Raw genomic sequence first — 20,440 nt, 5'->3', positions numbered from 1 at the left:
AGATGGCTTAGAATTTGCCTATTCTCGCTATATTTTTTTGATATTTTTTTTTTTTATTCCATAGCATAGCTTCTGATGTAAAAGCGATCATGAAATAAACTAAACAGAAAAAAACAACAACTTTGAATTAAAGTCAACTAAAGAGTAAAGGAAGATTACCCCAGGTCGCTACTTAGTAACTTAGTATTTGTAGTGATACAAAGTATCGACCAGTGGCCAGATGGCCAGTCCAAAGCAGAAGAAGATAGAAAGTCTAATTTGGAGGCCGGCGATCCAGTCCTCCAGACTTTATCTATCCTCGGCCCTAGGTGAGATCTGGATGGCGTTACGGCTAGACTCTCTTTCCCTTGATTTGCCCGACACTAGGTCAGCTTCGTCAGAGGATCGTGCCTGGCCGGGGGGGGGGGGGGTTGAAGCACTGGATACACAAAACTACCCACAATTTGAATTTTTTTCCACCCCATTGCTAAAGAAAACAGCCTCCAATCACGACTTAAAAAAAAAAACTTTTTTGTCCGGTAAGCAAAGACAAATGTCAAAAGACTTCCAGATGTAGAGCGAGTGAGAGCTTTTGCAGAAATCCCGACCGGCGGGTCATAGATTATGTCACCTGAACGAGAGGAGGGTTTTTTTTTCTTTTTGCATTCCAGAACTTCTATACAGCTGGTTAACATTCCTGCATGCCCTAAACAAAGGGTTAACACCGACTGTACGTTACTGGATGATTAGACTACTGGGAGTGAAGACCCAACCCCCAGTTTGATGCTTCCAGCAAGCAGGCTGGCACCTGGTGGGGAGGAGGAGCGACGGGTGGGAGGGCAATAAGGGATGCTCCATGGGGTATTTAAGATGCTGCAAAAGTCGGATTCGACAGACCGCAGAGTAGGGGCAAACAGAGAAGACCAAAAAAAAAAAGTCACCTTCTGATACACAGAGAGCCTTCAACTACAAGCTGCGACCCTGAATTACCACCGAAGGCTCCGCACCCCGCCACCTGCGCCCTCTTCTCGCTCTGCACGTTTTCTGCGCCCCACGTAAGACCAGCAAAGATGAATTTCAGCTGCTTTCTTTATTTTTCCAGCCTTTTTATCCTCTCTTTGCACGCCTCCCCGGCCGTGTCGCAGAAGGCTCCAAAGAAGAAAGCCTTGGGCGCCAACGGACTGTTGAAGGCGCCCGGCTGCTGCCAAGAAGTCAAAGACCTGAAGGTGCAGATCGCCAACCTCACCAGCCTCCTCGCCGAGCTCGCCAAGAAGCAGGAGAGCGACTGGGTGAACGTGGTCATGCAGGTCATGAAGCTGGAGAGCAGCTACAAGCAGATGGAGACGCGTGTGACCGACGCCGAGGGGAAATATTCCGAGATGAACAACCAACTGGATATCATGCAACTCCAGGCTGCACAAACCTTGACGCAAACCTCCGCAGGTAAGAGGAACGCATCGGCCGTCGTTATAAAATGTTTTATTACAATCCACACGCCATGTAACATGTAGTTAAAGGGGGTTTTCTTAGAGCGATGCCCCCCTGTGCACATCTCCTTCCAGCCGAGACTTGTCTGAGAAGTTGAGACACTTCCACGGGTCGTGTCTGCAGTACAGCGCCGCGCATGTAAAGGAGTTCCTCCCACTGATGGGATTAGTGTCAGCAGCTGTAATGAAAGCTCGGATCACGCTATTACCTCGGGGCAAGCGTTTAAAGCTCCGACGTCAGGTCAGCCGCACAAAACGCAGGTGTGCGGGACCCTAAACACGACGGTTTAATCGCGGCTCATGATGATGATGTAGCCATGCGCGATGGTTCACGGACGCCTATTAGTAAATAGGAGGTGTGAGATGGGGCATTGATGTTCTGCTATGGATTTTAATGGATATAAAAACGTTAAAGGACTGGTAAGGTCCTCCTACAGAAAGCCACCGGGTAAATGCTGTGACGTAGCTGGAACAGAAACATTGTAGCAGATGTTAAACATCAATCTCTGTCTTTCACAGATGCCGTATACGATTGCTCGTCGCTCTACCAGAAGAACTACCGGATATCCGGCGTCTATAAGTTACCTGCGGATGATTTCTTGGGAAGCCCAGAGATTGAGGTGAGACATAAAGGAACAGATGGCTTCTTGCTGGCCTTCCGTGATCCACGTAACGTTTGCTCACTTGGACTCTTTTCGTCCGCTCTTAGGTCTACTGTGACATGGAGACGCAGGGAGGCGGCTGGACGCTGATCCAGAGGCGGAAGGTCGGGCTGACCTCTTTTAACAGGGACTGGAAGCAATATCGCGAGGGGTTCGGCAACATTCGAGGAGACTTCTGGTTGGGAAACGATCACATATATCGTCTAACTAGGAGGCCAACTATCCTGAGGATAGAGTTGGAGGTAAGCATGCGCTCACTCTACAATTTTGGGCTAAGGAGCAAATCAAATCGTTGTTTTTGGGGGTTTACAAAAAAAGCAGAGCACATCTTGAAAATGACGTGTTTAGATTGTCGTTAACATGCATTTCACTGCATCATCGGCAGGATTGGGAAGGACGCGTCCGCTATGCAGAATACTCTGACTTCTCTATCAGTAACGCACAGAATAGCTTCCGACTTTTCCTGGGCAACTACAGCGGCAACGCCGGCCGCGACTCCCTGCGCTACCACAACAACACGGCGTTCAGCACCAAAGACAAGGACAACGACAAATGCCTGGACGACTGCGCTGGGCTCCGCAAAGGTGAGAGCGAGGGGGTCTGGTAACATAAGCATGTTCAGCATGTGGGGTGCGACCAAAGAGTTAATTAGGAGGTGAACGCCGGCAAATATCGCATGACATCGCCGCTGCAACTTTCACTACACATCTAATTAAGTATTTAGTGAACGGGGATACAAAGGCAGAGAACGAGGCACAGTCAGCCATAGAATAACCGAATTTCTTCCATTGCAGGGGGATACTGGTACAACTGCTGCACCGACTCCAACCTCAACGGCGTCTTCTACCGCAACGGAGACCACAACAAGCATTCGGACGGCATTAGCTGGTATGGGTGGCACGGGTCTACTTACTCTTTGAAGAGGGTGGAAATGAAGATCCGTTCCCAGGACTTCCAGCCCTGAGGGACGTCGTCGGAGTCTAATGTGTCAAGCAGCAAATGACCTCAACGCAAGCAGCGCCGCCTTCCCCCATCCCCGGCGCGTCTTCCTCCCTCGTAGAGCCCACCTGCGCAGTGTATGTTTATGAGCTAGCCTGATGCCGAGAAGCCGCGATATCAGTAATGGACGCTGGTCCAGCGATGGACTCATTAGGGACTCGATGCCCGGCGGCTCGACGCGCTCCTCCCCTCTTGCAATAACTATATAATATTACACGTGTGCTGCATTAAGGTTTTGGACATTAGATCCAGCGTCTCTTAATGACAGTCACAAAAGCTTAACTGCTCTACGCCGAGGTCCGAGTGAACTAATTACTGAACTAACACGGTTAGCGGGGCTGCAGACCCCCCAAAACGTACAAAGTTATTTATATAAAAGAAGGGAAATTGTTTCCCGGGACAGTTACTTAGAGCTGCGTATGTTCAGAAACACTGACCGCAGGGTAACTAAAGTATTCCACGGGCCTGCCGTGCCATTTAAAGAGTTTGTACAGAAAATATTCCCCTGGATGTGATTGCTTTAGGGTACTGTAAATTCTATTTTTTATTTGCTTCAGAAAACTGGAAATTTAAAAAATAAACCTTTTTTTTTTAATATAATAATTTTGTTTGTCTAAATCTGTAATCATGGTGGTAAAAATCACTCAAAGTCTACAAACGTCAACAACTTAGGAGCAGAATTCCAGATAATCGCCAGCGATCGAATTGTCCCAGTTACAGCAAAAAGATTTAGAATTCTGCAAACAATTCTGCATTCATTTGTGTAACTACACGTTATGTTTATACCTTGTGCTATTATGTTTCAGTTAGTTCTGCTTATAGTTTATAATTCTTACGCGATTTAAAGTCAAAGTATTTTGCAAATATTCCTCCATTTCCCATGAGCCTTCAGCGTGAGATATAGCTTACAGGTCTTCTATAAAGCTATTATCACATATATAATAGGGTATACTATGAAGGAGCACTAAGACAACAGCTCTCACATACAGGAGATGCAAGAAATACTTAATATCACCCTTCTATTATTACTTAATATAAAATAATGCAATGTATATTGGTGTAAGAATTATCAGCAGGCATAATTGGAAATGTGACGGTCACTTTATAAAGTGCATTACCCCATATAGTGATGGGGCGAGAGGAAAAGAATAAAAGAAGAGGGGCAGGAAAGGAGAGAATAGGATAGAAGGAGATGTGGAGGGCAGGGTGAGAAGGGAGGTAATAATGAGAGTCAGATGTCCCATGGAGGTATACAAGGCCATGGTGATACTGTAGGGGAAATGTATTACTATAGAACACAGCAGTGTATGTGGACCTGACTCTCCTGCGGCCCCAGAAGGGCAGAGGTTAATAAGTGAGGATTCCAGGGACATGAATTGTGGCCCCTGACAGCTGAGAACCCTCTGGTGCCTAAAGTGGGAAGGTGTGGAATTTATGGTGAACGTCTTAGCAGGGCAAATCTGAAGGTGACAGAAGTCAGGGGTCAAAAGTCACAGACCACACACGGGCCGAGGCACGTAATGCAGGCGCTTCCTCTGAGTTACGTATATAACCGCATGCTTCTATATGTACCTGATGAGGGACTCCAGAATGGCAGGGTTTGCCCCTTTCTGAAACTCCAGTTCTTTATAGTGGAGGGCTTTGGCGTAGGCTCGACATTTGGATGCTCTCTCTCCCAGAAGTACCACGCCATTGTCATCCCTCAGTGGCAAAGGGCCCTAAAAAAAGAGACAGAAAAGGGAAATCCGTCAATCAGGAAAAAAAAAAGCCATAATGAGAAAAGCTTGGTGATCATCTGAAAAAAACACATTCATCATCACAGCTGACAAATGTCTTTTTAATAACACACGGCTTAGTTTTAACTGGTGCAGGAATCAGGAGAAAAGATGGATTATTTGCTTGCCTTTAACATGAATTGCATAACGATATCCCCAGAATCTATTACAAAAGAATATCTTTATTCTGCTGGGCAGCTTAACAATAAAGATATACAGCAATAAAGTCACGTTAATTAAGTTTTTGATGGATCCACTTTATTTTAAAGAGTTAAATAAAATAATTTTACAAACCCACAGAGGTCCTCTCAGCCACAGAATGGCCGCTCCTGGTATATTATTCTGTTGACTAACGAACAAACTTCAGCTACTATGTTTAAAAAACTACAACTAATAACCACTCAGCAGATACATTTAATCCTGTCGGATTCATAGAGGTTGTGTTTCCCCTCCTTAACTTGACTATGCATTATAAAGGGCCAGCCTCAATGAGCTTCTTCTGCAGGAAAAGCTTAGCTGGCCCTGTACGATATATAGATAATATATGATGAATAATGAGTTTACACCATAACCCTCCTGCAAAGTCTCTCTTTAGTGAATAGACCCCATGGACTCTGTGTTACGCAGGGATTGTGAAAAGTTAAATGACTGAATCTGCTTTAGTGAACCCCTTTCTTTATAACAGTTTCATAAAGGTAATGGGGTCGAGAGGCTAAGTTATAGGCTGCGACACACGAAGCGCACCTTGTCACTGTGCTCCATGAACTCCGCCAGATTCAGCAGCGTCTGCGTGACCTCGGCAATGTCTTGCGCGGTAAGAGCCAGTTCAATGCTTCGAATCAGCTCGTCCTGCTGATCTTCATTGAGCTCCGACCAACAGGAGAGGAAGGCCGCGTTAAATAAATCTCTGCGGGAACCAGGACATCGAGAATATTAACAGACAAATCGGCAGCACTTTCCGGCAAAGCTGGTATACGTCCAGCGTTAATAAGTCACCTGGCCAGAGGATTATAGGCCTGCGCCAAAGACCAACATGAACGAAGGGCGGGTGAAGAGGAATCTTTAAGGAGCTCCACGCTCAGGCGCCTCAGCCACTCCAACCAGTCGTCCTTGGAGACGCGCCGTGCGGCTCCCCAAGCCTGTGAGATAGAGAGTCGCATTAGAAATGAATAAAACAGGTTTTCCCCGGCAAGCAAAAATGTGAAACTTCTCCTCGTACCTTCTGCAAGTTGGTGGTGCTGACGTGGAGCTTCTTCATGGGTCCGGTGTCTAAGGGCCCAGCGGCAAACGTCTCACCCAGGTTCCCTCTTTGCGCCCGATGCTGATAAATCAACGGATCCTCCTCCTCGTCGGCAAGCGTGTATCCCTAAAGCGTTTGGATAGAATACATTTCCAAAATTGCACCGAAACAAGTATTCGGCGTCATCATGTTGCCTCCACAGCTTTGAGCACCAATTATTTTATACAAAGTACCTATAAATTCTGCATTTGACCCCTATGACCCCTTCAATGGCAAAACCTGCATAACTAATAGATTTCCTCTCCTATCCACCCCCCCAGCCTTTACAAAAACTTTTCAAAGTAATCAGATATCACTAGATAGGAGGAAAAAAACATGCAGATCCTGACAGAAAGCTGAGAGGTCCGCTCCTAGGGTATACACATATGGTGGGTTGTCCCTAAACCCGTTAAAAACAATGCATTGTGAGACCGTAAATGTACAGGCTTTGCCATGAAGGGGTTAATATATATATTGCTTACTTTACGTTTTTTAAGCAATAAGCAATCTAATTATTAGGATTCCTGGATACGTCACAAGCTTTCCCTACCTTTAGGATCCTGCAGGTCAGAACCTCGTAGCGCTGGTGCATTATTCGGTGCTTCAGCAACACTTTATTCACCATTGGAATGAATATCTGGTACTGTACATAAAAGCAAGCGAACATGGTTAACATGGTTAAGGTGGTTTCAACAGAAAATCATACAGAATATCACGTTATACACGTCAGTTTGCGAATGTTTCAGGTTCCAAACTCAAACCCCCCCTAAGCCCACTGGCTGAAGACGGTGAGACAAGCAGATTGATTCTGACCGGGTTTCCCACCATCGGCATGAAAACCTGGCAACAAGTGGTTAATAAGAAAGTGTTGACGCTTTCTTAAAAAAAAAAAAAAAACACTTTTACAAGCTGTCAGCTGTACTAAAAGGTGTGTAATAAATTAAATTAAAGCTATATTTACGAACTGTATCTATTTTGGGAAATACGTCTTCTTGGACAGAAGAACAGCTGTCTCCTCCATTTGGATGGACAGTGAGGTGTCAGAAGAGATGGTTTTCTTAAAATGTGGGGGAGATGTCTAATTCCAGACACCGGTTCTAACGCCAACAGACCCGCGTTACATTACAGGGCAGATAAACCGATCGATGCACCGCGCTAATAAAATCGCTACAGATCTCCGCTTATCAAAGTGTTTTAATATCCCACAATGACATACTTGGTTTTTTAGAATGCGATCACAGAAATCCCCAGAGACATTTACTTTGTACAGCGCTGCGGAATCTGTCGGCGCTTTATAAATAAAGTATAATAATAATAAGTAGTAATATCCCTGGGACATCTACGTGTAAAAACTAAAGTTATTAAATGTAGGGTACCCTTGATATTTGGTTTGGGATCGATTTGAAAAAAATGTGTCACATGACCTTTGTAAACCAACAAGGTGATCTATGTCATAGTAGAACGAAGCAAAGCTACGATATAACTTGCTCTCGTGCGTCTCTGTATTGTTGGGCATAATTCTTGAATGAGGGAGTCACATAACGGGTTGAAGGTGACCTTGAATCTTTTTATGTACAGATCAGAGATAAAGGGATGTTACCTTCTTCCCCAGCTGGAAGACTAGGGAGGAGAGCGTGTCCATGGCCGTCTGTCTCAGCTCCGGGCTGACGTCCAGGGCGCGCACTATAGGGTGGATAATACGGGAGGCATAATCTGTGAAATCGAGCGATTCGGTAAGACGGTCCACTGTCTCTAACGCCGCTCTAAAAAAACCCAAAAACAGATAAAGTTAAGCACAAAAGATCTACACGAAATTAAACATACACACAATGTGAGATATTGGCCCGCATCCCGCTGACTGGTTAGAGACGTAGCAACGGTCACTGGCTCGGAAAAGAAAAGTGGAATTAAAAAAGATTTGTCTGTTCCGCAGTCTATGAGACTTTCACCGCAACGTTCAACGAAGTTCTATCTGATCAGCGTCTCTTTAAAACAGACTGCCATCCCTTGGGTTTGAGGGACAGGGTTGTTTTTCAGAAGATGACGATGTTGTACAGGTAACAGACATCCCACCTCCCCCTCTCGCCGGCATGTCCTTACTTTCGGGCTAGAATCGGAGAATCGGGTGCATCAAAAAGCTTCACAATCGGTGGTAACAAAAGATGCAGGTAATCATCCAAATTCGCTCCAAACATTTGGATAGCATTCAACAGCTGAAAAGAAAAAGCAAAATATGTAATTTAATAATCCAAGTAATGGGAAGACATTTCAAAGTCATACAGTAACTCATATCTACGATTCCTTCCTCAAAAGGGCTCAATCCACCCACCCCGGCTGTATAATTAGGCTGTTACCCCCACCTAGATGTTGAGCAAGTTATTTTAATCGCATATTACATTGAGTGGATTAGTGATTTGCCAGTTTAGGGCACAAATATACTTCATCATTTAGGGTAGTTTGGACTCCAAGCTTCCCCCGATGGGTGAAGAAGTCCGTGAGAAGCTTGTTAGATGCATGTAGCGATATGATGACCAGTAGAGCAAGATATTAAAACAGAGACGCTTTTGTGTGTCTGGTCTTCTTACCTTTATAGTCACAGAGCGCCCCGAGCTGCTGTCGTGCATAAACACCCGTAGCATATGGGGGATCAGCTGGGGTAGATACAGCTTGAACTCTCCGCCGAGGGCCAACACAATCTGCTCGATGAGGAGAATGATGGTGCTTTGAATGGGGTTGTTCATGGTCCAATAATCCTGTTTACCAAAAAAGCAGATACCAATGTTACCAAATCTAATTGGGCGCATACAAACATTCAGCCCACTTTTACCAGATGATAGTACGGCAGAGGGTCCGCATTATTAACTTTCTTAATACAGCGCCTACAGATTCCGCAGCGCTGTACAATGAGGTCGTATGTACAAAGGATCGATGCTTCCCAGAGCTTCAAACCTAAAGACTTTCCCAAACGACGATGTGCAATTATCTGTAATCGATTGTATTGATTACGTCTCACACACTGTTCAAGGGTCAGGGTTTGTTAGCAAATTATACTCAACGGACAGCTTCTTCCAATACATGAAATGCTTCCGGAAAGTGATTATTTAATACGCAATTTTTTTTCCCGAAACATGGTGGACTGGCGCACTTCAGCCCACCTATAGCCCTCACAGAATAACCTCCTTCACAGGTTTAAATCAGTATGAACGTGTCAGGAAAATTGCTATCGCTATCTGTTAAGTGACTTCGGCCGTAGGTTTGATTTCGGAGCATCTTCCTCGGAAATCATCCCTTGAAAAACCAATCTCAACAAACCACTGACCAGATAAGATCACCTTTGCAGGATATGAATGTGTTGGCTGTAAAACCAAGCAGCCAGCTGTTAAAATGTTAAGTAAATCAAATAAAATTGTGATATATCTCTGGACAAAGCCTCTTTTTTGCTAAACAAGACTAAGAACCGCAGCATCTTGGAGTGTAGTGAAAAGCCTGGACGTACTTTGATAAGAGCAAAGATTTCTTCCATGTAGGGGCGGATGTGGCTCCGTACGAAAGAGACGAGCATCCCCAGCTGCTGGAACATGAACTGTGGGCAACAAGATGGGGATACATTAGGCAATGTCCATCGGGTATTTATCCCAACACAAAACATACGATCCAAGTTAAAGAGAAACTAACTGTTGCTAAAGAAACTTTGTAACGCTTATTATAAGTAGTACTGGTATAGTAAAGAATTCAATACTGTAAGAATAAAAGAAAACTAATAATACTAATATGGACTTCATTAAGATGACTTTGTCTTTTCAGTCCTCTAAGAAAATAAATCATGTGGAAGACTTTTGGAAGGTCACCTACCTGGGGGGACATCAGTCCTGTCCTCTTCTGGCCCAAAGGTAAAACATGAAAAGAGAAAACACAAACCAAGAAGCAATTAGTGGGTTGTAAGGCAACTATAACAAGTTTCTTCTGATTTTTTTCCCACTAAGTTTCTTATCTTTTAATTGCAGCTGATACAAAAAAAAAGTGGATTCTGGACATGAGAGTCAGAGCAGGTGCCAAAAAGAACCGCAATGATGCACAAGTGTCCCCGAAGCACACGATACCTATATATGTTTTTACTGCCCTGGTGTCACGATGCCACATCCGTAACATTAAAAGAGTATTTCCATTATGTTGCATTATGCTACAATGGGAGACAATGCAATGTTCCTTCCAGTGGTTGAACGTTTTTGGCTCAAAAGTGTTTTTATTCGTAATGAAATGTTAATGGGTAAGAGCACTATGCAGAAAGTGCTTATTAGATGCCATAAGGTGGCGCTTAGTGGATGAAGCCCTTGCTCTTAGGTTCGCAAAAACTACTCGACTGATGACTCTGCATTACTTACTTGAGGAGAGGGCTGGTGTGACTGCAGAGAAAAAAACAAACAATAACATATTAACACAAGAGATGCTTTAACACCTTTGTCGAGTCTCATACCCATAAAACATGACTATAAATTCCGAGATATAGTGAATGCTTTGTGTGTGGTGGATTAGACAAACAAGCTCTTTTCGTGGGCTGTAGGACAGAATGACGCTGGAAGGCTTGGGAGTCGGAATGGTAATGTTGAGTCATTCAAACATTAGGTTAGTTCTTATCCAACTGAAATGGTTCTTTTGGGCCGGAGCACGTACCTCTCGGATGTTGTTGTCACAAAGACGGATAACACTGAGAAAAGTTGGCATCACTTGCGGAAGAAACTGCACACATTTGAGCCCTAGAGACTTGAAGATGAAGGTGATGGCTTGGACCACCATGGTGTGATGGTTGGACAAGGACTGGTCCCTAAGGATTCTCATGAGTGTGACCACTGACACGGCTGGGTAAAACTCATCCAAGGGCAGGTTCCCCATGTTTACTAGCATTTCGCTGGTGCTGTAGTCAGCTACAGGGGAAAATAATAAGGGATGAAGTAGATAAGACACTAGCAGTAGCTTCTTTCATATCACCGATGAGTTTCTTACCAGAATCCTGGCTGCCCTTGGACTCAGACATGCTAAGAGCAGAGGCATCTCGCGACTGGTCAATCATCCCTATGTTAACTTTGTGTTTATATGGATCAAGCGCTCCCAGAAGCCCAAGCACACGGATAGCCTAAGGGAAGACCACACACACACAGTATTGATTTTAAGATAGTTCTATGAAACAGCTGTACAAAAATTCAGGTTTTGGATGTTAATTGATGGTCTGGATCTAATCATCTCTTTAGTGATGTACAGCTTACAGCCTATGTGTGGGAATGTGTTATTTTATACATGCAGACCCTATGGATTTTCGGGCAAATAAAATTTCACACGATCCTTGTCACAAATAGTTAAATATTAGGACATCACGTTGCTTTAATGAAATCCTGTTCAAATGCTTCACAAGGCCAACAGCTCACCTCCCTCCGAATACCCTGGTTTTGTTCAGTCTTTAGGAAGTTAAGCAGCACCTCCAGCAGAGACGGATACTTTCTGTATGGTTCCACCACATACCCCGTGCTCGCGACCAGTTGGCCCAGGGTCCATAGGGCGACCTGTGAAAAACATTCCCACATAACCCAATGTGTTAAGCATCAATATGCCACAAAGCTGTATGACAGACACAGATAGAATGTAGATGTGTGTGTGTGGGGGATACGGACACACTCATGTCTACAAACACCAATCTGTTATAGGTAGGCTCTGACCTGTCTCTTGGCGAGTAGGGATGAGTCCTGCAGCATGTCCATAATTATAGGAAACAGTTCATCCATCCACTTCCTCATCTCCAGTCCGCTGACCTGCAGGGGCAGAACAAATCATTTACAGAACTAAACAAAAAGTAACTCGAAAATAAATATTTCCAGTGTTAAACCTCTCCTAACCTGCGCCAGCTCTCCAATGGTTGCAAGGACATTTGTTATTACTCCAGGATTTGGATCCGGGTCTCGCAACTTTAAGATAAGTGCCTGATGATTCAAAAATAAACACAGGGTTACACTTGTTTTGAGATATATATATATATATATATATATATATGTATCATAGATAGATATTACACAGAGTGTCCGTGAGCAACACATGAGAAATGCAAAACGGTACCTTAAGAATCGGTTCCATATAGGGGCGGATGAGCCGTGGAGCGTTGGAGACGAGGTGTCCCAACATTCGGGCGCTCTGCTCCTTGTTCCTCCCAACACCGCTGTGCTCCAGCTCGGTCAAAATCTACAGGAAGAGAAAACTGTTAAAAAGATATAAAACCTTCAACGGATAAAGGATAGAGATTCCTATAAAAAGCACTCACCTGGATGAGCATCTTGCGTAGGAAAGGCATGACAAAGGCAGGGTTCATGCTACTGAGACGTCCGATGGTGCATATGGCCAGCTCCCTTATCTCAAAAACCTCATCGTTCAAGGCCACAAAGAGAGCTTGCAAGTTCTCTGCCTGCGCCAGATGGGTATCAAAGCGTTCATCTAATGATGCTAATACGCTATATCGGATATCAGGGTCTGTGGGGTTAATTAATGCATGATCATACACGAAGCATACGTCACATATACATCATATTTCAAGATGGCCATACTATTGTATATTACGTGAGTAGCACTTTACCTGGGTCTGTTATCCCGACAACCAGCAGTTTACCAAGAACATCCGCCACAACCTGAACGGCGGTCTGGCTTACGTGCCCATGACCACTAAGAAGCTGAATGGAGGGAGTCAGTAACCGTGAGCAGGTGCGAGCGGCTTCCATCCGAATCTCCTTGTGTTCGCTGTTCAGAAAGTGGTCAGCGCAGTGACGCACAAACTGAGTCAACGAGTGACCTGAAGGCAAGATAAAAAAAAATGTCAGGGTCATAGCAGGCCCTGTGATCTATAACAATAACAGGTTGAAAGGCTACCTAAGTCCTGAAGAGTCCTGATAGTTAGTTAAGAGCTGGGTGTTAAATACAGATATATGTGTTATTCAATCAAAACCCCTGCCAGCCAACAGCTGACTACAGCTCGTGGCCAGAAATTCAGCAGGCTGACCATGTGTATTAGCCAAAAAACTTTGGCAATGTTCTTCTTCCACGATCTTCAAAGAGTTACCATATTACCTAGCCAGAGCAGCCTACCAAAGAACTGCTTTGTGTGATTTACCTTCAAATTCAAAGGTGCCTAAAGTGCGGAGAGCAAGTGTAATGCTGCCAACATCGCTGGATTCGGGAATATTGGTGAGGCTTGGCGAGGACAGTTGTTGTGCGAGACCCTTAGGCATCCCGGGGTGCCTCAGAGGTTTGTGCATAAGAACGAGAGACAGCATCTTCAGCAACCCATCCTGGATATCTTTCTTCAGCTGGGGGATATGACGGCTCAAGTCATACAGTACAGCTGTCAATGCAGGGCTGGGGAGAGACAACGGTCATTTAAAGATAAACCTTGCCCCCAGTCACCGCTGTGACACTGTACATTAATGTGTATCTATCACTGCTTTAAAACATTAAAGTCTGATAGTAGGGCTTCATACTATAGTGGAGCTGGAGAGGGTTCAAAGACGGGCAACCAGAGTAATAAAGGGAATGGAAGGACTACAGTACCCAGAAAGATTATCAGAATTAGGGTTATTTAGTTTGGAAAAAAGACGGCTTAGGGGGGACTTAATAACTATGTATAAATATATAAGGGGGCAGTTCAGAGTTCACTCCCAGGACCTATTTATACCCAGGACTGTATCTATAACAAGGGGACATCCTCTACGGCTGGAGGAAAGAAGGTTTCTACACCAGCAGAGACGGGGGTTCTTTACAGTAAGAGCGGTGAGACTATGGAACTCTCTGCCGGAGGAAGTGGTTATGGTGAACTCAATAAAAGAGTTTAAAAGGAGCCTGGACGTGTTTCTTGAAAGCAATAATATTACAAGTTATGGATAGTAGATTAATAGGGACAGAACGTTGATCCAGGGATTTATCCTGATTGCCATATTTGGAGTCGGGAAGGAATTTTCCCCCTGGTATGGGGCAATTGGCATCTGCTTCATAAGGGTTTTTTGCCTTCCTCTGGATCAACACGGTAGGGACACAATATGTATATAGGTTGAACTTGATGGACTTTGGTCTTTTTTCAACCTTATGAACTATGTTACTATGTTACTATGTATTATATAGCGGATCATTTAATAATAGTAATAAAGCCAAAACACATTGGTGTGATCGCTCACCTCAGGCCTACGGACAGCATGGGTTCCAGCAGCTCTTTGACATCTTGCTGTATGGATGCACCCATAGATCGTGCCAACATGCTGATGCAGGTAAACACAGTGGCATCGACTTGTATAGACTTCTGTCTCCTGTATAGCAATAAGCAGAAAAGATTGCATTTAAATGATAATCGCTCCCTTCCCTAGTCAAATAGAACTGCTTAGTTTTTCTAAGTCCCTTAATCAGCTTTAGAAAGCCCGCACTCACTTGTGAGCAAAGTCTTTGGGAGGAAGAGCGGCTTTCACGTGTTCAAGGATTTTCGGCAAATAGGGGCGAATCTCAGACCTGACAGCCACAGAGATGAGCCCCAGAGCTTGGAATGCCACGGTACGCTCTTTCTCCTTCCGCACAGAACTCAACAAGTGATTCATCGTGTCTGGGAGATACTGATCCGCTAAGGAAGGCAAATGAAAGCAGAATTAAACATGATCGGAGTATAACAAAGAAAGTTTCCATTTACCTAACCTTAGAGAACCCTTACCTGTGAAAGAAGACGGTCTGAATGCTGCCAGGCGCGGGAGGACATGCAGGGTGGTCATCTGGATTAAGGGATTTTTGCTGGTTCTGCATTTTAAAACCCAACGGCAGATCTGTGAAGGCAGAGGAAGCAAGATAAATTGCTCAAAATGAGAATGTAAAAGAATGAAAGGAGGCAGATTAAAGGCAAGCTGCTCAAATGTACGTAACTCGAGGGGTGATAGGATGAGGCTACACGTTACATTGATATGAACCCTTCCACAGAAGGGGCCTGAATGAAATACCTGGTCAAATTTCTCCTCTATTAGATCTCGGCAGGTCCGACTCTCCACCAAGGTAGATTTGTCTGGCATGGGGGCTGCTCCGTAGCCCAGAATTCCTTGCTGTCCGGTGTACCCTAGGAGACTTAGCAAGGCGTTGGAAGGCTGAGGCTGTACAGACTGGAAGCTGGCAAAGGGGGTGATGTGGCGCGGTTTCAGCCCGTATGTCATGAGGTCTTTGCAGTGCTTATCGTGCACCAGCTGCTGCTGCGTGATCTCTTCCATCTCCTCTCTCAGACGCTAAAAGCAACAGAACACAGACCATCAACAAAGCTAAAAAGAACAGGCGAAAAGAGTAAATGCCAGTGGTTCCAAGGCTATTGTCATTATGCTAAAAATGAATGAATAGAATATATTTACCATAATCACAACTATCACCTCTTCTGACAATTATAAAAATCTTGCTACAAAAAAGGTTATTCATCTTGTTTTGTGATGGTCGCAAGTACTTCCATGCTGGATAATACCTGCTTTTCATGCACGTCATCTGCTAAAACATCAGCTAAAGGATGACTGAAGGTTCTGGGAGTTGAAGCCGACAACTGTAAACTCTGGGGCTTACCTCTCCTTCCATGCTGCTTATCCTCACAAGCTCATTGATGATTAGGAGAGCTCCGTGGATCCGATCATCTCGATTCATACCCTTTTCCTTTGCCAAAGTCTCATCGAAGCCCCTCTCAGCTTCCTCAAATGTTTGCTGTATTCACATGAAAAAAAGATGAACCCGCGGCGTATTCCCACTGCCAATATTTTAGCACTTAGCCATTACTGTTACAATTCTTTCTGTTGCATAGTTCTGTGTAATGTTACCCATAAGTCCTCCATCCCCCAGCTAATTTATCGAAATTCCAAATATATTACCGCTACATTATTGTGGAATTCCCGAGAATATTCTCTCTATGTGTGTAAAGGACTACGGCATATATTAACACAGAGAGACGGGGTATTCTTACCCTATACCACAAGGGTTTCTGCAGCTCTTTAGGTTCACGCTGTGTAGTCAAAATCAAACAGGCTCTCAGGGCTGCCACAGCCCCCTCGCGAATTGCTTGTTTTGGGTCCCACACAGCGTAGAAAATGTTATCGAAGAACGGCTGGACCTGCTGGAAGAAGAACGTAGGGGCGCTAACGGCCAATTCTCGCAGCACCAGAACCTGGACAGTAAGAAAGACAAAAAGGCGTCAGTTTATGGTTCTCAATGAGCAGAGCGCACCATTACCTGGGCTCAGAAGACCTCTCTTTACTATACAGATATACATTAGAGGACTCCATAAGTTTCTTCAGAAGTACTTGTCAAGAACCGTTGAATGGTTCTCACCGCAGCATGACGTCGCCCTTCGTTCCTTTCGGGTCCCAACCACTCCAGGGCTCTTTTAACCTCAAATTCCACATATTCTGCTGTAAAGGTGTCTCCTGCCATAGCAAGGCGGCCCATAGCTTTGGAGGCCATCTCCATCACAGCTGTGTCGCTGGAAGGGAGCAGGTTGCGCAAGTAGTTGGCAAACCTGCTTATTCGGGTGGCGTTTCCTCCCTCGACCCCCATCAGGCTCACTGTGGCAGGCAAAAGGCATGCGTTAGGAGACACACAGATATGGGATAATACTGCTTAATGCACAGTGGCAGTTTAAATTCCCTGGGCTTTACTAGCATAAACTAGAGGGGCAAAGGTTTAATGGTAACATCAGAAAATATTACTTTACGGAAAGGGTAGTGGACGCATGGAATAGCTTCCCAGTGGAAGTGGTAGATGTTAATACAGTAAAGTCATTTAAGCAAGCATGGGATAGGCATAATGCCAAGCTAGATATAGGATAAGGGCAAGTACTAAAGGAGAGTACTCAGAGGTTGGGCAGACTGGATGGGCCTTCTGGCTCTTATCTGCTGTCACTTTCTATGTTTCTATGTTTCTTCATTCATTACATATATTGCCTATTATATTTGTTACAATATTCAACATCACAGTTACTTTTTGCATCCCTGTCTAGATGAGGATGATTAATGGCAGAGACACAAAACACAACATACCACGGGAAATTAGTAGTGAGGCAAGAGCTCCTTTCATAGCTTATATTATAGTATGTAGGTAGGTATGTATACTACGTATAGCTGAACAGTGGATAGAGCGGAGCGTCCATCGGCCTGAAGTATCATAGGCATTCACAGTAATGGACCCATCCTCAATCTTCATTTGTATCAATGCCTCACTCATAAAGACACTTTACTCTTATGTTATGTTGCAAGTTTTTAATTTGCCAAAGCTGGTCTTGCAACAAATGTATCATAATAGAAAAATTATATATATGAATTTATGTGAAGGAACTCTGATACATGCATAGAAGAAATACAAAGTGTAGAAGAGGCACAAAAGAGAAGTATTCTATGCAGTAAAAAAGTTATATATTGAAGTACATTGTATCAGCCGTGGCGTGTAGCAGCAGAGAATCTCCCTGTAAGTAAAAGTTAATATTTCGATGGCGGCGTATCACGTACCTATAGCAAGAATCCCTCCTTTCCGCTCACTCACATCCGAGCTGGAAACAAACTCAAAAATAAAGTGATTGAGTTCATCGTAGAACTGAGTGGCTTCCTCTTGGCTCACCTACAAATAAATAAAGAGCATCATTTCTGGTTAAAGAGATTTTCATAAAAGGTTACTGAATCACACTTTGAGCTGCATGCACTCCCTGCATATATATATATATATATATATATATATATATATATATATATATATATATATATATATATATATATATATATATATATATGTGTGTGTGTGTATACGTATAGTATTATCATTTATACACAGGCTAATAGATTTCAAGTTGAACAGTAACTTGAAAAGGTGACTCATTTTATCTTATTAGCCAGACTATGCCGAGTCTGGCTAATATCATATATCTAACTTCGCTCAAAGAAAGAAAAGGTAGCCCAAGGAAATCTTTGGTGAGTCGCAATGTGTAAATAGTGGGGTTTTCTCCAAGGAATTTTGTCCAGTCTATCCAGTGCCTGCGCACCTAAAACCTCAGCTCAACTTCTCAAGGATGAAAGAACCGCTGCCAAGCCCACGTCCAAACTCCCCATTCTCTTTAGTGTTTTGGTTCTCCCACTAGCCCATACAGACGCCCCTTACATGGCGGGATGAGTCGAGTCTTGTGGTCTGGCCCAGTGTGCCCGCTCTAATGTCCTCTCTGGCCTTTGAGAATAAAGCCCATTGAATACTGGGCACAGGAAAGTACAGACTTGCAAGGAGTTAATTTATTGAGCGTGAGGAAGGATGTGCGAGTGTAAACTGTCTGATTTCACTGGAATGCAGGCTTGGAGTAAAATGACTTCCCACCCAACTTCTGAATATTTCATAGACTGAGACAGTTGGAGTGTTTTTCTCATTACTGTAACGATTCCATCTTATGTCAATACCAGATGATTTCCCCCGCTGCACCCTTCGCGCCGCTCACCTCCCGTAGCTCTGTGGTGACATAATGTTGCAGGTCTTTGGCCGCCTTGGTGCGCGTTTCTTCATTTCGACTGCGCAGGCCGTTGGCAAACTGCTGGAGCATCGTCATTATACCAGACATGCTGGCTGGGATCATGGGTGACAGCCGCAGTTTGAAGAGGTGACCGCACGGGTCCCTGAAGGGTCAAAAAAAACAAAGTGCAAATATGTCAATGTCTGAAAATATAGTATCTGTATTTAAACACAATCTCTTAATCAAACTGCGGGTGTAACTTCTAAAAGTGGATTTCAAATTAAGGATCATTCTATAAACTGAATTAGAATCTTACAGAAGTTAGCGACAATCAGAAGCAGGAGCCATCTATCCAGGAATCCTAGTCCTTAATAACTTTTAAAGACCAAAGTGGACTGACTGGAAGACCATGGGCTACAGGTGACTCCAAAGGGCACATTCAGAGCCGAGTCCGGCAAAGTTTTGTAAAGAAATTGCTTAAATTGTAACATTGTTGTTTTCTATATCAATACGTATATTTCCATATAATAGAGCACATACGCATGTGTGTCATTTCTGGCATTTAAACCCAATCTACCAGGCAAACGTACAAAGTCACTATCGTACTGCTGCATGGCAAACAGACGTATACCCTGGTCTTAATCACCCAGAGGGTTCCCGTGACTAATGAGCGTCTATGAGAGGAAAGATTTTCATTAGATCTGCCATAAAGAACATTGCATGCAAACCCAAATATCATGACGACTGTCTACTATGGCAGGTTAAGGAATGGCTTGGTGACTTCTTAAGTTATTTATCCATATTGTTATATATATATATATATATATATATATATACACCCCAGCTACTAAAATCCTCTTCAACACACAAGTTCCAAACTTCATAATGATGAGCCAAAATTGCAAAAAAGCAGGGTTTAAACAAGGGGAGCACAACGCCAGACACTGAGGGCCACAATCTGTGGATATCCCAGCTCCAGCACAGGAACCTCAATGAATGAAACTACTTGTGCCCAGGGATTAAGGCTGCGCAGCTCGGGTTTAAAAAACTGGAGAATTCCTGATTCCTGATGCATTCACAGGGTTCTACAGAAAATACCGGTGTCTGCGTTTATATTGAAGGAGCCCTTGGCCCCTGGTATATTAATGAGGACCTTGAGAGGACAGACTACTGATGATGTGGACCACAACTGACAACTGACAGTTTGTACCTGTTTGCCATTTTTTAGGCCTTATATTCCTGTGGCCCATTACTGAAACACGTATCGTGCAAGCCTCTTATAGATCACATTTCCATCGAAATAACGACCCTATAATTTCCCTGCTTCTTTGAAGAATACTGCTTTTCGGCTACTAAAATTTTCATATTAAAGTGAAAAATAAAGATGTGCCGCATTCCCAAACCCCACATTCTGCAGCGTCCAGGGTACACGCAACATACAGATTGCACGCAATGTACGGATTACACGCAACGTACGGATTACACGCAATGTACGGATTACACGCAACATGCAGGTAACGAGGGCAAAGAAATGCTGCTTCCTCTTCCAGGCTCAATAAAGGCAGGAAACATGAAGGAGACAGGAAAATATAACTTGCGATCGTGTCAAAGAAATACATTTAGAAACAATGTATGTGATGGGCTAGAAGCAGTCACGTAAAAAAATAAATAAAATATATATATATATATTTTTTACTTTTCCAATGAGACATAACTGTACGCCGTATCCTTCCCTTCTTGAAACATTTTTT

General features: G+C 43.9%; 2 protein-coding genes across 6 annotated transcripts in view; one reads left to right on the top strand and one right to left on the bottom strand.

Annotated features, from left to right (window-relative positions):
• Positions 1–20,440, bottom strand: part of MTOR (mechanistic target of rapamycin kinase) — a 50,036-nt gene that overhangs the window by 28,899 nt on the left and 697 nt on the right. For 2 of the 5 annotated variants that reach the window (XM_053451810.1, XM_053451814.1), the window contains exons 2-30: positions 18,678–18,852; positions 17,710–17,818; positions 16,538–16,770; positions 16,173–16,373; positions 15,782–15,916; positions 15,184–15,459; positions 14,904–15,012; positions 14,630–14,816; positions 14,383–14,511; positions 13,326–13,570; positions 12,795–13,007; positions 12,486–12,691; positions 12,284–12,406; positions 12,067–12,150; positions 11,890–11,982; positions 11,602–11,736; positions 11,183–11,312; positions 10,853–11,103; positions 10,564–10,584; positions 10,034–10,060; positions 9,678–9,764; positions 8,767–8,934; positions 8,282–8,394; positions 7,782–7,944; positions 6,732–6,824; positions 6,122–6,268; positions 5,899–6,041; positions 5,647–5,809; positions 4,700–4,845 (exon numbers count right to left, since the gene is read on the bottom strand). In XM_053451810.1, the coding sequence (XP_053307785.1) occupies positions 4,700–4,845; positions 5,647–5,809; positions 5,899–6,041; positions 6,122–6,268; positions 6,732–6,824; positions 7,782–7,944; positions 8,282–8,394; positions 8,767–8,934; positions 9,678–9,764; positions 10,034–10,060; positions 10,564–10,584; positions 10,853–11,103; positions 11,183–11,312; positions 11,602–11,736; positions 11,890–11,982; positions 12,067–12,150; positions 12,284–12,406; positions 12,486–12,691; positions 12,795–13,007; positions 13,326–13,570; positions 14,383–14,511; positions 14,630–14,816; positions 14,904–15,012; positions 15,184–15,459; positions 15,782–15,916; positions 16,173–16,373; positions 16,538–16,770; positions 17,710–17,818; positions 18,678–18,812 (4,265 nt within the window). In that variant the 5' untranslated portion in view covers positions 18,813–18,852. The remainder of the gene's footprint in view (positions 1–4,699; positions 4,846–5,646; positions 5,810–5,898; positions 6,042–6,121; positions 6,269–6,731; positions 6,825–7,781; positions 7,945–8,281; positions 8,395–8,766; positions 8,935–9,677; positions 9,765–10,033; positions 10,061–10,563; positions 10,585–10,852; positions 11,104–11,182; positions 11,313–11,601; positions 11,737–11,889; positions 11,983–12,066; positions 12,151–12,283; positions 12,407–12,485; positions 12,692–12,794; positions 13,008–13,325; positions 13,571–14,382; positions 14,512–14,629; positions 14,817–14,903; positions 15,013–15,183; positions 15,460–15,781; positions 15,917–16,172; positions 16,374–16,537; positions 16,771–17,709; positions 17,819–18,677; positions 18,853–20,440) is intronic. The other 3 variants (XM_053451811.1, XM_053451812.1, XM_053451813.1) reach the window with 3 other exon arrangements.
• On the top strand, positions 1,050–3,730 carry ANGPTL7 (angiopoietin like 7). Its single transcript, XM_053451767.1, has 5 exons — positions 1,050–1,422; positions 1,986–2,086; positions 2,176–2,370; positions 2,514–2,712; positions 2,923–3,730. Exons 1-5 carry the CDS (start codon positions 1,050–1,052, stop codon positions 3,090–3,092), a joined length of 1,038 nt encoding a protein of 345 aa, XP_053307742.1. The 3' UTR covers positions 3,093–3,730.

Source organism: Spea bombifrons, chromosome 12 (assembly GCF_027358695.1).
Source record: "Spea bombifrons isolate aSpeBom1 chromosome 12, aSpeBom1.2.pri, whole genome shotgun sequence".
NCBI lineage: Eukaryota > Metazoa > Chordata > Amphibia > Anura > Pelobatidae > Spea > Spea bombifrons.
This window is presented reverse-complemented; position numbering and strand designations above follow the sequence as displayed.